Source organism: Dreissena polymorpha, chromosome 9 (assembly GCF_020536995.1).
Source record: "Dreissena polymorpha isolate Duluth1 chromosome 9, UMN_Dpol_1.0, whole genome shotgun sequence".
Taxonomy (NCBI): Eukaryota; Metazoa; Mollusca; class Bivalvia; order Myida; family Dreissenidae; genus Dreissena; species Dreissena polymorpha.
In genome coordinates, this window is record NC_068363.1 from 9,225,957 (window position 1) to 9,239,897 (window position 13,941).

At 41.7% G+C, this 13,941-nt stretch overlaps 1 protein-coding gene across 4 annotated transcripts in view; it reads right to left on the bottom strand.

Annotated features, from left to right (window-relative positions):
* LOC127846554 (putative ATP-dependent RNA helicase TDRD12) overlaps window positions 1–13,941 on the bottom strand; it is a 165,669-nt gene that overhangs the window by 39,822 nt on the left and 111,906 nt on the right. For 3 of the 4 annotated variants that reach the window (XM_052377915.1, XM_052377913.1, XM_052377912.1), the window contains exons 27-29: window positions 5,032–5,058; window positions 3,598–3,662; window positions 1,768–1,902 (exon numbers count right to left, since the gene is read on the bottom strand). In XM_052377915.1, the coding sequence (XP_052233875.1) occupies window positions 1,768–1,902; window positions 3,598–3,662; window positions 5,032–5,058 (227 nt within the window). The remainder of the gene's footprint in view (window positions 1–1,767; window positions 1,903–3,597; window positions 3,663–5,031; window positions 5,059–13,941) is intronic. The other variant, XM_052377914.1, reaches the window with a different exon arrangement.

Genomic DNA, 13,941 nt, shown 5'->3' on the forward strand with positions numbered 1-13,941 from the left:
AAGTTTCATGATCCTAGGCGTAAGCGTTCTTGAGTTATCATCCGGAAACCATCTGGTAGATGGACGGAGACCCCACCACAACAGTACATAATATAATCTGCAAATGTGGTCCTAAACTGCATCGAAGAACGAGTAATTGTGACCTTGACCTTTGACCTAGTGACCTCAAAATTAAAAGGGGTCATCTGCCAGTCATGATCAATGTACCTATGAAGTTTCATGATCCTAGGCATAAGGGTTCTTGAGTTATCATCCGGAAACCATCTGGTGGATGGATTAAGACCCCACCACAACAGTACATAATATAATCTGCAAATGTGGTCCTAAACTGCATCCAAGAACGAGTAATTGTGACCTTGACCTTTGACCTAGTGACCTCAAAATCAATAGGGGTCATCTGCCAGTCATGATCAATGTACCTATGAAGTTTCATGATCCTAGGCATAAGCGTTCTTGAGTTATCATCCGGAAACCATCTGGTGGACGGACGGACGGACCGACCTACCAACTGACCTACCAACATGTGCAAAACAATATACCTGTCTTCTTGGAAGGGGGGGCATAATAACAAACAAGTTAACTTTTCAAAAACTGAGATTTGTAATACCATAAATTGATAAGGCCTAATATAGTGTTCAGGCCAATGTACAAGTAAACAATTCTGAATAACCAATTATACAAATGGTATTTTTAAACTTGGCCCTTATTTTTCAGCAGACCATTTATAAAAGAAATAACAAAATTAACAGGAGCTTTGTGTGATACAACATTATTCTTCTACAAGGTTAATGTTGTTAGAGACAGAACAGAATAAAAGTTGCATAAAGATAGCTTAAGTTGATTTTGGTTAAAGCAAGATGCGTATTTCAGTTTCCAATTATTTCTGTTGCCATATCAACCACAATTTTGGTCAAAACAAACATGTTGCAGCATCGAGGTTTAAGTTTTTACATACCCTGGTATTTCTTTAACCATTTCTATAACCATAGAAACTAACAAAACAAGAGATGTGTTTGCCCCCTTCTGCGCCGCTTTGAAGCCATAATTTATATTTGACCTTTGACCTTGACCTTTCACCACTAAAAATGTGCAGCTCCATGAGATACACATGCATGCCAAATATCATGTTGCTAACTTCAATAATGCAAAAGTTATGACCAATGTTAAAGTTTTCGGACGGACCGACCGACAGACTGACAGAAGGACAGACAGTTCAACAAATATATGCCACCCTTCGGGGGCATAAATATTAAATAAGGTGCATATTATCCTTATGGCCCTTCTTTGACATTTTCAGTTTCAATAACCTAGCTTGAGTACAATTTGAGTTTCCAAATGTTTAAGATACACGGACAGACAAACCTGAAGTGACAAGCATACTCCACATATGGCCCTCAATCCACATAACGAGTTGCATCAACCCAGCTTAAGAAAACTTCTTTTTAAGTTGGTGCAAGAGGCAGTTTTCAATGAATTTTTAATGCGCTTTAATGCATGTGCGTAAAGTGTTGTCCCAGATTAGCCTGTTCAGTCCACACAGGCCAAATAAGGGACAACACTTTACGCTTTTGTGGTATTTTTTAGTTTACAGAAAGTCTCATCTTAGCAAACATCCAGTTTTGGCGGAAAGTGTCATCCCTGATTAGCCTGTGCGGACTACACAGGCTAATCTGAGATGACACTATACGTACATACATTTAACCTCCTTTTCACAGAGCACGGCCCAAATGTCTAACAAAACATTTCAGATTGTCTCAATATCCCTACCTGTCCGCTGCCCTGACACAGTAGAGCACACAGTCCAGTATAACGCTGTGTACATTGGCCCAGCCCAATCGTCCCACGAGCTTCGTTAGGAATCTGGCTCCCTCTACAGCAGTTGGTTCCTGGCTTGTTGCAAGACTTTAAAGAAAACACATTGTGCAGTTTTACTGATGGAGGATTTTTACTTTAGCAAAATGAATATATGATTTCATGCAAAATAGCTCTAATTTCTCATTTCATATAAGTCTACAAAAAAAACCACTAATTTAGCTAGTTTACATTATGATGTATGCCCATGTATGACATGGAACAGAAACTGTAACTGCACTATCAACTTTATATTTTATATTAAGGGCTAAAGACAGCAATAAAACATATATTGGGTTTTTAAAAAGCCACACTGAGCTAGCTATCGGAAAATGGGCTTCATGTAAAACAGCATAAACATTATTAATCTATTTTCAAAGAAGCATAAACTATTTGTAACAATATTTGCTACAACTTTATTTCAGACATTTCATTATTTGTCAAGAACATAAGATCATAAACAAAACACACTCATAACTTGTGTGATCTTCAATAAGTGAGGACCCTTGTGACCCAATGAGTTGCATTCTGGAAAAACATGTGCTTAATGCAAGTGTGTTAAGAGTCATCCATGATTAGCATGTGCTTAATGCAAGTGTGTTTAGAGTCATCCCAGATTAACATGTGCTTAATGCAAGTGTGTAAAGAGTCATCCCAGATTAGCATGTGCTTAATGCAAGTGTGTTAAGAGTCATCCCAGATTAGCATGTGCTTAATGCAAGTGTGTAAAGAGTCATCCCAGATTAACATGTGCTTAATGCAAGTGTGTAAAGAGTCATCCCAGATTAGCATGTGCTTAATGCAAGTGTGTCAAGAGTCATCCCAGATTAGCATGTGCTTAATGCAAGTGTGTAAAGAGTCATCCCAGATTAGCATGTGCTTAATGCAAGTGTCAAGAGTCATCCCAGATTAGCATGTGCTTAATGCAAGTGTGTAAAGAGTCATCCCAGATTAGCATGTGCTTAATGCAAGTGTCAAGAGTCATCCCAGATTAGCATGTGCTTATTGCAAGTGTGTAAAGAGTCATCCCAGATTAGCATGTGCTTAATGCAAGTGTGTCAAGAGTCATCCCAGATTAGCATGTGCTTAATGCAAGTGTGTCAAGAGTCATCCCAGATTAGCATGTGCTTAATGCAAGTGTGTCAAGAGTCATCCCAGATTAGCATGTGCTTATTGCAAGTGTGTCAAGAGTCATCCCAGATTAGCATGTGCTTAATGCAAGTGTGTCAAGAGTCATCTCAGATTAGCATGTGCTTAATGCAAGTGTGTCAAGAGTCATCTCAGATTAGCATGTGCTTAATGCAAGTGTGTCAAGAGTCATCCCAGATTAGCATGTGCTTAATGCAAGTGTGTCAAGAGTCATCTCAGATTAGCATGTGCTTAATGCAAGTGTGTCAAGAGTCATCCCAGATTAGCATGTGCTTAATGCAAGTGTGTCAAGAGTCATCCCAGATTAGCATGTGCTTAATGCAAGTGTGTCAAGAGTCATCTCAGATTAGCATGTGCTTAATGCAAGTGTGTCAAGAGTCATCCCAGATTAGCATGTGCTTAATGCAATTGTGTAAAGAGTGCTTAACAGGCTAATCAGGGAGGACACTTTCTTCTTGTATGAACTTTTTTTGTACAAAGAAGTCTTTTTATTGACGAAAATCCAGTCTAAGCGGAAAGTGTTATTCCCGATTAGCCAGTGCAGTTTGCATGGAACTGCATAAAGCCATGTTTTCCAAGAACAAGTCTCTACAATACCTTGGTAGGTGTTTGCCAAGGATGCCCAATATCTCATCGGCTATCTTCATTGCCTTGCTGGGCTCCTGGATCACATTATATAAGGTTTCAGCATACCTGTACAACTGGGAAATATCTGGTATTTCTATTACAAACTAGATCAGTTCAAACATGAAATCTTTCAGATTTTATCTAAATATTTCACTTCAGTAAAGTTTCTACCAATTATTACATTTAAATCTATATAAACAGTTATGTTAAGTAAGGTATATCCTTATGGTTTATAAATTTACAAGCTGTTGAATTAAATCTACATATTTTGCAGTGGGTAAGAAATAAAGATAAATATATATTTCTCATTTATTTATTTCAAATGCATTTACATTACAAGATTTGTTTCACAAAAGTTCAAACTTAATTTTAAATTTAATATGCTTATGAATAAATAGTTATTGTAAAATTTACATACTATCATGATTAAGTTACTCAGTTTTTTCATACACATGCTGTGTTGCTTAGTTATATTTCATACACATGCTTTGTGGCTCATTTATATTTTATACACATGCTTTGTAGCTTAGTTATTTGATACTAATGTCAACTAATATAACCAGCATAATCAGGAAAATAAATACCATGCACTAAAATATCATAACGGACAGAGATGGTTGTAGCAACTTAGATTTCAGAAGGATGTTGGCATTGTGACTAAGATTTCAGATAGATGTGTACAGGGCAACTAAGATTTAATATGGATGTGACCATGGGAATTAAGATTTCAGATAAATGCGGGGATTGCAATTAAGATATCAGATGGATGTAGGAATAACAACTAAGTTTTTAGATGTATGAAGGCCTTGCAACTAAGTTTTCAGACAAAAACAAGGACATTGAAACTAACATTTTCAGTCTGATGAGGGCATTGAAACTATGATTTTAACTCCTTCCCAGCAGTTCTGAAAAGAATTTAAAGAAATTATTGCCATTCATAAAAAATCACAAACATCACTACATGCTCTTTTGTTTAAAACGGATTAACTGTCAAACTTTTAACGTTCTGATGTGCTGAATGGATATTCTTGTAAACTAATAAACAAGATCACCGCATAACGGGTGCCACACTAGGCTGCGGGTGCAGTTTTGAATAAATGAAAGCTTGTCAGAATTTTTTTTCTGAGAGGTCACAGTGACCTTGACCTTTGACCAAGTGACCGAAAAATGGGTGAGGCATGTAGAACTCATCAAGGTGCAGCTACATATTAAGTTTCAAAGTTGTATGTTGAAGCACTTTGATATGAGAGCCAATGTTCAAAACCTTGACAAAATGTCAAGGTTTTGCGGACAGCGGAAGACACAACGAGCTGGCTATGACAAAACACATGCATGCAGGCATCACTAGATGGCAAGAGCATGCATATTCAAACCAAACGTTTTGGGTATTCAAGAAATACTGACCTTAAGATTACTGTCAGTGACAATATGCTGTTAAAAATAAAAGTATCTAATAAATACACTATAAATGAGGTTTTGTGTCATTGGTTCATATCCATGGGTTGTAAATGTGACCTTGACTATTTTAAGAGATTCTTTATAAGAATACAAAGGCAAACAAGATTCTGCTGTAAGGAGCTTACTCCTCAATAATTTAATAAACAAGATGTGCCACTCGACCTTAATACATAAATTTGGACATGGTCAAACCAGTCTGACACTTGCAGTACTTAATGGCTTTAACTGCTTAAGGCACAAACTTTTTTAATAGCCATGCACGAAATGCATACCAGAACAAAAGCAAATTAAAACCTAAACGAAAAACATATCAAGAGTGCCTTGGTCACAAAGATACGCCCCTCTTTAATTTTTTTTATAGAAAAGTTCAGACAAAGTCTCGATTAATGTCTCTAATTGTGCATTGTCCTAAACTTTGACAATCAACCTTGGGAATTGGTTTTAGTGTATGCCACATTCTCCTCCAGTATGAAGACCAACAGAATTACTTGACAGTCAAATCAACAAGAGAATGAGCATTAAAAAATAACAGGTACAGAGTGCAGTTGCAAGCCAGAAGTAAACCTAACACCATGAAGGAGCTGGCAGAAATATATTAAAGATCAAACAAAAGACACTCGACACAGCGTTCCTATGCACAGCAAGACCTGGAATACGACTCAAGCTCCTTCATGACAGCTGCCCAGTCTCACCAACATTGTCCAAGACCAGGCTTTGCACAGTGTAGTGAGATCAACACCAATAAACGAGATGGAAACGACCATGAGCATTGCTCCATTTCAGAAAAGAAGTGAATGGTAAGGTTCCCAGGATATCAACTGATGCACAGCAGATTGAACAGCCATGGATTTAGAACATCCAGCTTTGAAATAGAAGCAAATCAAAGCTCAGGATTAGCGGCATGCAGATGCTGAGCCGCTGAACTACACTGCCTGATAATAGTATTTTTGCCACGCCCTGTTTGTTTGACTCTGTGCCACGCTGCCATTCTGAAGGCCACTATGCCCTTTTCAAAGGTAAAAGCCCACATGGGCCCTTATGGATAACATCTAAATTTTCTCTTGACCAAACTTCTAAGCCGAATTGTATCAAATTATGGCCCCAAGGCATTGCAAATGCGCGTAGTTGTGCATAAGTCATGCTTAATGACCACTTGTCATTATCAATCGATGTCAGTAATGCCAGTAGTTTTGTGGCTTCGTTATGCTTAGCACACTGATCGGTCCCTAAAATGTACTCCTCCTCGATTAAATCGTGCACAGTTACTTAGGAGTCTTCTGATGGCGATAAGGTGTAATATTCCTGGAAATTTTGCATCTCATGCATAATACAGTAATGTAAAAACATTTATTTCTTCATGTTAAGCTTTTTAACCATTTTCTATTGGATTTACTACAAGCAACTGTAAATGTTGTTAAGTTATAAAAAGTTCATAACTCACTTCGGAATTGTAATATTTGTTATCAAATTATATCTTCAAATAAACAGGGTACATGTATTTTGTGTTGATCCTTTGTCCCGATAAAAAGCGCACTAAAAAAATTATTCTCCACACAATGTCTTGTCAACCGCATGGAAAGCATGGGTGTATTGACTAAGACTAGAACAGGTGATCATCTAAAGACAGAGAACAGGCCACAGTAGACTAAATCACAACATTCACAAGAGATTCCTCCATCAGCATCTCTAAAGCGCCATTGTGGAGAAGCAGACCAAATGGCTCAACATTCCTTCAATAATGCAAATTATTACCTGGCCCAATAATGCAAGTCTGCAGAAGCAGCTGTACGAAAAAACAAGAGCTGTCTCCATAGAATGACATATGCCCCCAAAAAACACTTTTTTAAAACCTAACCGCAGATTTTGCAACCTAAACGCCGACCCTAAGTTTAAGGTCAAGGTCAAAGGGGTCAAGATTTGTGTGTGTAAGGAAACGCCTTGTCCATATACAGGCCTTTTTCTGTCTATTTTGGGAAAAAGTACCTAGCAAAATTGGGCATAATTTGAAACACAAAAGTAAAGCTGAACATCATAAACGTACATTATTGAAATGTTAAGAAGCTACAAAGGGTAGTGACTCTGAATCTGGCAGAGGCAAATGTTCATCACTTGCTTGATAATGGGCGAGTCAGATTCTGGGTTAACCGTGGACTGACTGGCGGTAGTATTTCACCACAAAACATTCAGTTTGTGTGTGCCTTTCTAGTCAATTTTTCGTGTTTTACTTCGATAGTACTTCGAATTATGCTACATTTTAAATATTGCGTCCGATTTCCGTATTTTTTTACCCAAATGTACTCTTTCGAACCACAGTAAAGTTATAAGTGAAACTAGTGACTAGTCCACATTTATTTACCTCAGACCATCGATATCGATTCTCAACCAATTTACAATAATTAATGCGTACACATGGTTATCACTTGTTGTACAGTTGATTGCTGTATAATGGATAGCTAAGGACTTCGAGTCTCATTTCATCAACCATGCATTCAGTAAGTAAACCATTAAACCTAGATAGACACATGTCTTTCCTATTGAAACATGCCATTGGTTTTAAATTTCCGAAAAATATTATTTGTTTACAGCGCGAATTTCATGGTACACTGATTCAGCCATTACCAGATCGCTTAGGTCTTTATCGGATTACATGTGTATCGTGTTATTTCTTGAAATTTGACACAGCATTTGTAAAAAAATTATTGCAATATATGTACATTTCCAGAAAGGAAATTCATTTCTGCGTTTAATAAGACCAAATTCATGGAAATCGCTGCACAATTGATGAAGGAATTGCTGTTCAAAGCGATGCACCCTATATTCGGGTCATTTTGAGTTGAATCTTTATAAAGATTTGATTGCGGAAAATATGTTTTCAGAGAAATCGATTTTTCGTTATAATTTGATTATTTTTCATTAAAAATGATGTTTTTACTTATTAATACAAATTTTCTAGTAAAATTCATTTTAATTAGTAATTACTTACCTGATATCATATGCTATTTACTCCGATAGGATCGTAATTCATCCAGAATTTTCTGTCCGAGGAATCCCACACTTTTCATAAACCCGTCAGGTAGGTCAGAACGGTCACATAGTGCCGTGTAGCCGCACAACCGAAACGGGACATTACCCAGAATCCACTCTTATTCCAATAAAAAAATATGAAATATTAGACGAAGAGCGGGGTGGGAGGTGGGACTTACCGATATCAGGTAAGTAATTACTAATTAAAATGAATTTTACTCGAAAAAGTTGTTTTAATAGCATAATTACGTTACCTGATATCATATGCTGAATTTGCAGCTGAGGCGGGAAGGTGACAGAGCCATCGGAGGAATCAAAACGAAGATGGCTTTTTTAGATAGAAAGAGCATGAATTTCACTTCTACGTTTGGATGAAGCCATGGTAAGAAGGAAAACGGTCTTCCAGGTTAGGAACTGTAAAGAAACCTGATTAAGGGGTTCATAGGGAGCTTTAATAAGCGATCCAAGAACACAAGCCAAATCCCATTTGGGGGTAAGAGAACGAGACACAGGACGTTTAAGTTCCATTGCTCGGATCAGTTCCGAAATGGCTGGGTCAGCACAGACTTGTGATGACCACAAAAAGCCAAGGTATGCGAAAGCACAGATCTGTATCCTTTGATGGAGCTAAGAAAAAGTTTCTTATCATCAAAGAGATAGATCAGAAAATCCGCTATTCGTCTAGCAGAGGGATTGAGGGGATCAATTTTCCCTCGAACACACCAATTAGAGAAGAGTTTCCAGCGAGCATCATAGACTGCTCTGGTGGACTTTCTCCTTGCAGAGGCAACGAGCGTTGAAGCCCTGACAGAAAAGCGTTTCTTCTGCAGGGATTGCCTGATAACGGCCAGACGTGTAAGTGGAACATGTCTGGATCCAAGTGAAGTCTGCCTCTCTGAGATAGGAGATCTGACCTGTGCGGGAGTTCCCTGGGAAATTCGCACAGGAGACCGAGAAGGTCTTTGAACCAGGATCTCCTGGGCCACCAAGGGGCTATCAGGAGGATCCGGCAAGAGCTCACACTGATTTTCCCTAAGATTTGGCGAATTAGAATGGGTGGGGGATAAGCGTAAGCGTCCAGTTGATCCCAATCGAACGAAAGCGCGTCTACCGCCCACGCTGCTGGTTCGAACACTGGACTCACATACAGAGGAAGTCTGTGGTTGTCTCTGGTTGCAAACAGGTCGACCAGTGGATAACCGAATGTGAGGAATATCTGATTGGCCACTTCCTGATGAAGTGTCCACTCCGATGGAAGTAACTGGTGTTTGCGAGACAAACCGTCCACCAGGGCGTTGAGACGACCTGGTATGTGTTTGGACAAGAGAGAGACGTTTAGGCTCTTGCAAAGAACAAGTAATTTCATTGTTTCCAGATACAGGGAGTGAGAGTTTGTACCGCCCTGTTTCTGGATGTAAGCCACGACTGATGTGTTGTCTGTCGATACCATCACACAGGAGTCCCGAAGATGTGATTGGAATTGAGAAACAGCTAGAAAGACTGCTCGCATTTCGAGATTGTGCAGGAGAGACTCCTGAGGAGACCACAATCCTGATAATGTCAGGCTGCGGGGTTCCAGGTGAGCGCCCCAACCTTCCATGCTCGCATCCGTTATGAGATGTAAAGACGGTTGCGGGGGAAGAAGCGGTACTCCTGCCAACAGGGTCTCCTCGTCTAGCCACCATAGAAGGTGGGGGACTAAGGACGGAAGGATGGGAATCTGTGTTAGCAGATTGTCTGGAGACCATTTCCATCGAGCTGAGAGATAGTGCTGAAGAGGACATAGGAAGAGACGTCCCAACTGCACGAAGTCTGCTACAGAGCTCAGGATACCGTTGAGTGAGAGGAAATCTTGAGCTGTGATATGAGATTGGGACAGCACCCATCTGACCTTCAAAAGGAGGTCTGATACACGTTGCGGTGGGACCCTGACCCGATTGATGTGGGTCAGAAAATTCATTCCCACGAATATGAAATCCTGAGAGGGAATGAGGTCTGACTTGGCTACATTGAGGAGTCCTAAAGAGAGGAGCTCATTCCAAGAGAACTCTAGGTGTAGCATGACCGGTGACCGGACCGGTCAATGACCGGTGACCGGACCGGTCATAGCATGACTGGTGACTGGACCGGTAAGTGACCGGACCGGTCAGTGACCGGTGACCGGACCGGTCATAGTATGACCGGTGACCTGTCAATGACCGGTGACCGGACCGGTCATAGCATGACCGGTGACCGGACCGGTCAGTCACCGGTCAATGTTGACCGGTGACCGGTGAAATCTCCTGACCGGTCAACTGGTCGTTCCCGATGAACGGACCGGGCAAATTTTGTCCGGTGTCGTCACCGGGCAAGGACCGATGCATGGCATATCCTGATGGTATATGGTCAAGATCGTGTGGTGAAAAGTGCCGACAAACGGAACTTTCCCTACTTTGATCTGAACTATGCATTTGGAGGTCCACCCTTGCCGGAAGAAGGATTAAATGACTTCTTGTCCGCATTGGGTTTGCCCTTACTCCAATTTTGGTTTACAGAAGGCTTCCGATAGGAAGATGTTCTGTTCTGAAAAGGAGGCCTATTTGTGGGCTGACGTGGAGCAGACGGACGCTTAGTAGGGAGACTGTCCTTTTTAGCGTTCTTGGCCAGTGGGGCTCCTGGGGGCTTAGAAGCAGGGGGCTTAAAAACCACAGGGCACTGGCCAGAGTTGCTCCTAGCTAAGGAGGCATGTATCTGATCTTCACGATCAGCATTAAGTGCCGACTGTATCCGCCCTCCGAAAAGAGACTCTGCTGTTAGTGGAGCAGTTCGAAGGGAGTTTACGCCTGTTTCCAAAACGAAATTATTGGGCAAGGAAGAGAGGATGAGGTCTCTCCGAAGCCTTAACATCTCAGACATAGACGACGCAGCATTGTGAGATAAACACTGCGTAGTACGTTAAAGATGTATCAACAAGGCCGGAGCTCCTCTGGGATTGAATCAGAGAGCTCCCAAACCAAGTCCAAGGCTGTGGCTGCCATGAGATCTAGCTGGTTAGCCAGACCTATGGAATGGCGTTCTCTCAGCTGCCAATTTTCCAACAGGGAAAGAGGGACTGCTGTATGGGTAGATGATGAAGGCATTGTAAGTGACAGCTTACTAATGTCAGCATCAGGAACGGGAAGTTTGGAAAGGTCCAAACCGGTAGCAGGGTCGGGTACCGGGGCCTTATAACTTTTCCCGCCGTCCATCTGTTTAGGCTCCGTCAGCTCCTTAGGGGCTTTCCATGGAGATGGCGAAGGCTTATTGGCTGGTTCAAGTGACTGGAAAACAGCCATTGTGGAAGAGCCAATAGGAAGGCGTAGATCCACTCGGGAAGTAGCCTTACTTATCCTGCCGGGATCTCGTCTGCGTGCTACCTGTTCTGTAACGGTAACCGCAGATCCTGTGAGAGACAAGGAAGGGCGGGGGCAGAAGTCCTCATCTAAGGTATTGAACATTAGTTCGTATACCTGATTGATGGAGGCCAAATAATAAAGTTCGGCCTCATTAGACTCCGAACTCGCTTCAATCGAACCGTCTGCGGGAGCATTGGATTGATTGAAACCGGTGGATATAGAAGTAGGACTAATAGATTTATTCGCTTCTATCATGAGAGAATCGTTTTCTGGCACCATCAAAGATATAGCTGGTGAGTTAGGTCTCTCAGAGATCAAGTCAGCAGACTCACTTTGAATACCAGAGGTCGCTGGTAAAGGATCAGTCGAAAAAGGGACAAAGATTCCCGGCGACTGTTGGATCCACAAAGTATTGGGATTTGATGGTGTAGCGGCAGCCCGGGGTATACTTCTATGCAATGTGGAAGAGACCCGTGGGGCTGAAAACGCAGCCGAAGTGGTTAGATTAACCCCTGTACCTTGAGCCTGATATGTATGCAAACTTGTGTTTGAATACAAATTATGCTCAGTGGTTGTAGGAACGGCTGAAGTGTGTGTTGAGGCCAAAATAGAGGCCGACACACGTGGAAGGGTGTCAATAGATTCCTCAGATAAGGATTGACTAGGGGACCTAGGAGTCCGAGAGCGCCTAATAGAGGAAAGTCTATGTCCCTTATCCCTGCGATGCCGAGACACTGTTCGGCGGCGCTGGGAATGATGTTTCCTGATCGAACGTCTCCCCGAGCGCTGGCGTGATCGCTCTTTACAAGGCAATCTACACCGAGAAACACTCGGTGAGCGTGAACGACGTCCCCTCCGATAATGATGAGGGCTATTTGAAGTAGACGATGAGTCATACGACGACGAGCCTGAGGTGGAATAGTAGCCGGAAACATCAGACACTACACGTTTACGTCTGTGACTCACAGTAGAAACGCGGCTGCATCTACCTTTGTGGAGTACTGACAAGGCAGTGTCAACATCTACGGTGACCGGAACGGTCTGTGGCACAGACCCGTACCCGGTGACCGGATCGGTCATTACATGACCGGTGACCAGTTGACCGGTGACCGGACCGGTCATAGCATGACCGGTGACCGGACCAGTCAATGACCGGTGACCGGTCATAGCATGACCGGTGACCGGACCGGTCAATGTTGACCGGTGACCGGTGAAGTCTCCGGACCGGTCAACTGGTCATTCCCGATGAACGGACCGGGCAAATTATGTCCGGTGACGTCACGGGGTAAGGACCGATGCCTGGCAGCTACTGGTGGCATATGGTCAAGATCGTGTGGTGAAAAGTCCCGACACACGGAACTTTCCATACGTTGATCTGATGACGAGTCATTCAACTGGTCATTCCCTATGAACGGACTGGGCAAATTTTGTCCGGTGTCGTCACGGGGTAGGGACCGATGCCTGGCAGCTACTGGTGGCATATGGTCAAGATCGTGTGGTGAAAAGTCCCGACACACTGAACTTTCCCTACTTTGATCTGAACTATTCTTGTTGCGTCCACGACTCTTGAAGGGTCGACGCTTGATGGCCCAGGTATCTGTAGACCAATGCTCACAGAAATGGCAGCAGTTATCCTGGGTACATCCTGCACTTGACAGGCAGCTACCATGGTTGTCCCATGCTGCCCTTATGTGTCTACATGAGCCACGTGATTGACGCATATTTTGCCTTGAACAAACAAACAAATACACAAAACAATACAGAAATACAAGGATATATATACAGAGAATGTTTTAACGCAATACAAAAACTTCTCTATTCTGTTAAACAGAAGAATCCAGCGAAACAGAAGCAACAATTAAGTCAATAACAAAAATGTCGGCCTTTGTATATCGCCATCCGGAATAAGAGTCGATTCTGGGTAATGTCCCGTTTTTGTTGTGCGGCTACACGGCACTATGTGACCGTTCTGACCTACCTGACGGGTTTACGATCCTATCGGAGTAAATAGCATATGATATCAGGTAACGTAATTATGCTATTAAAATCATAGCCACACGCTTACCACATGTGTATTGGACAACTTCAATTGGGTTTATATTTATTTTGAGACAATCCCCACATTCCTGAATATGGGTCACCACATGTCCGTTATTCACTAAATCCCGAGTTGCAGCTTTCATGCTTATTTTATATGGTACGCATCAATTTGGTTTCTGAGCATTCTTACTTTTGTAAAGGTCACATAATAATAAAATATTACATCAATGAACATTATGTTTACCAAACAAAATCTGCAAAATTCAAGAAACCATTTGTCTGCACTTTTCCTGTCGTCACAAAAACGGTGCGTACATAACGTGACCTTGTTTTGCTTTCGAAAAAAGAAACAGTTGTAAACATTGACACACATCAACAAAAACATGAATCAACTTAACAATGATAGGCTATTTGTATT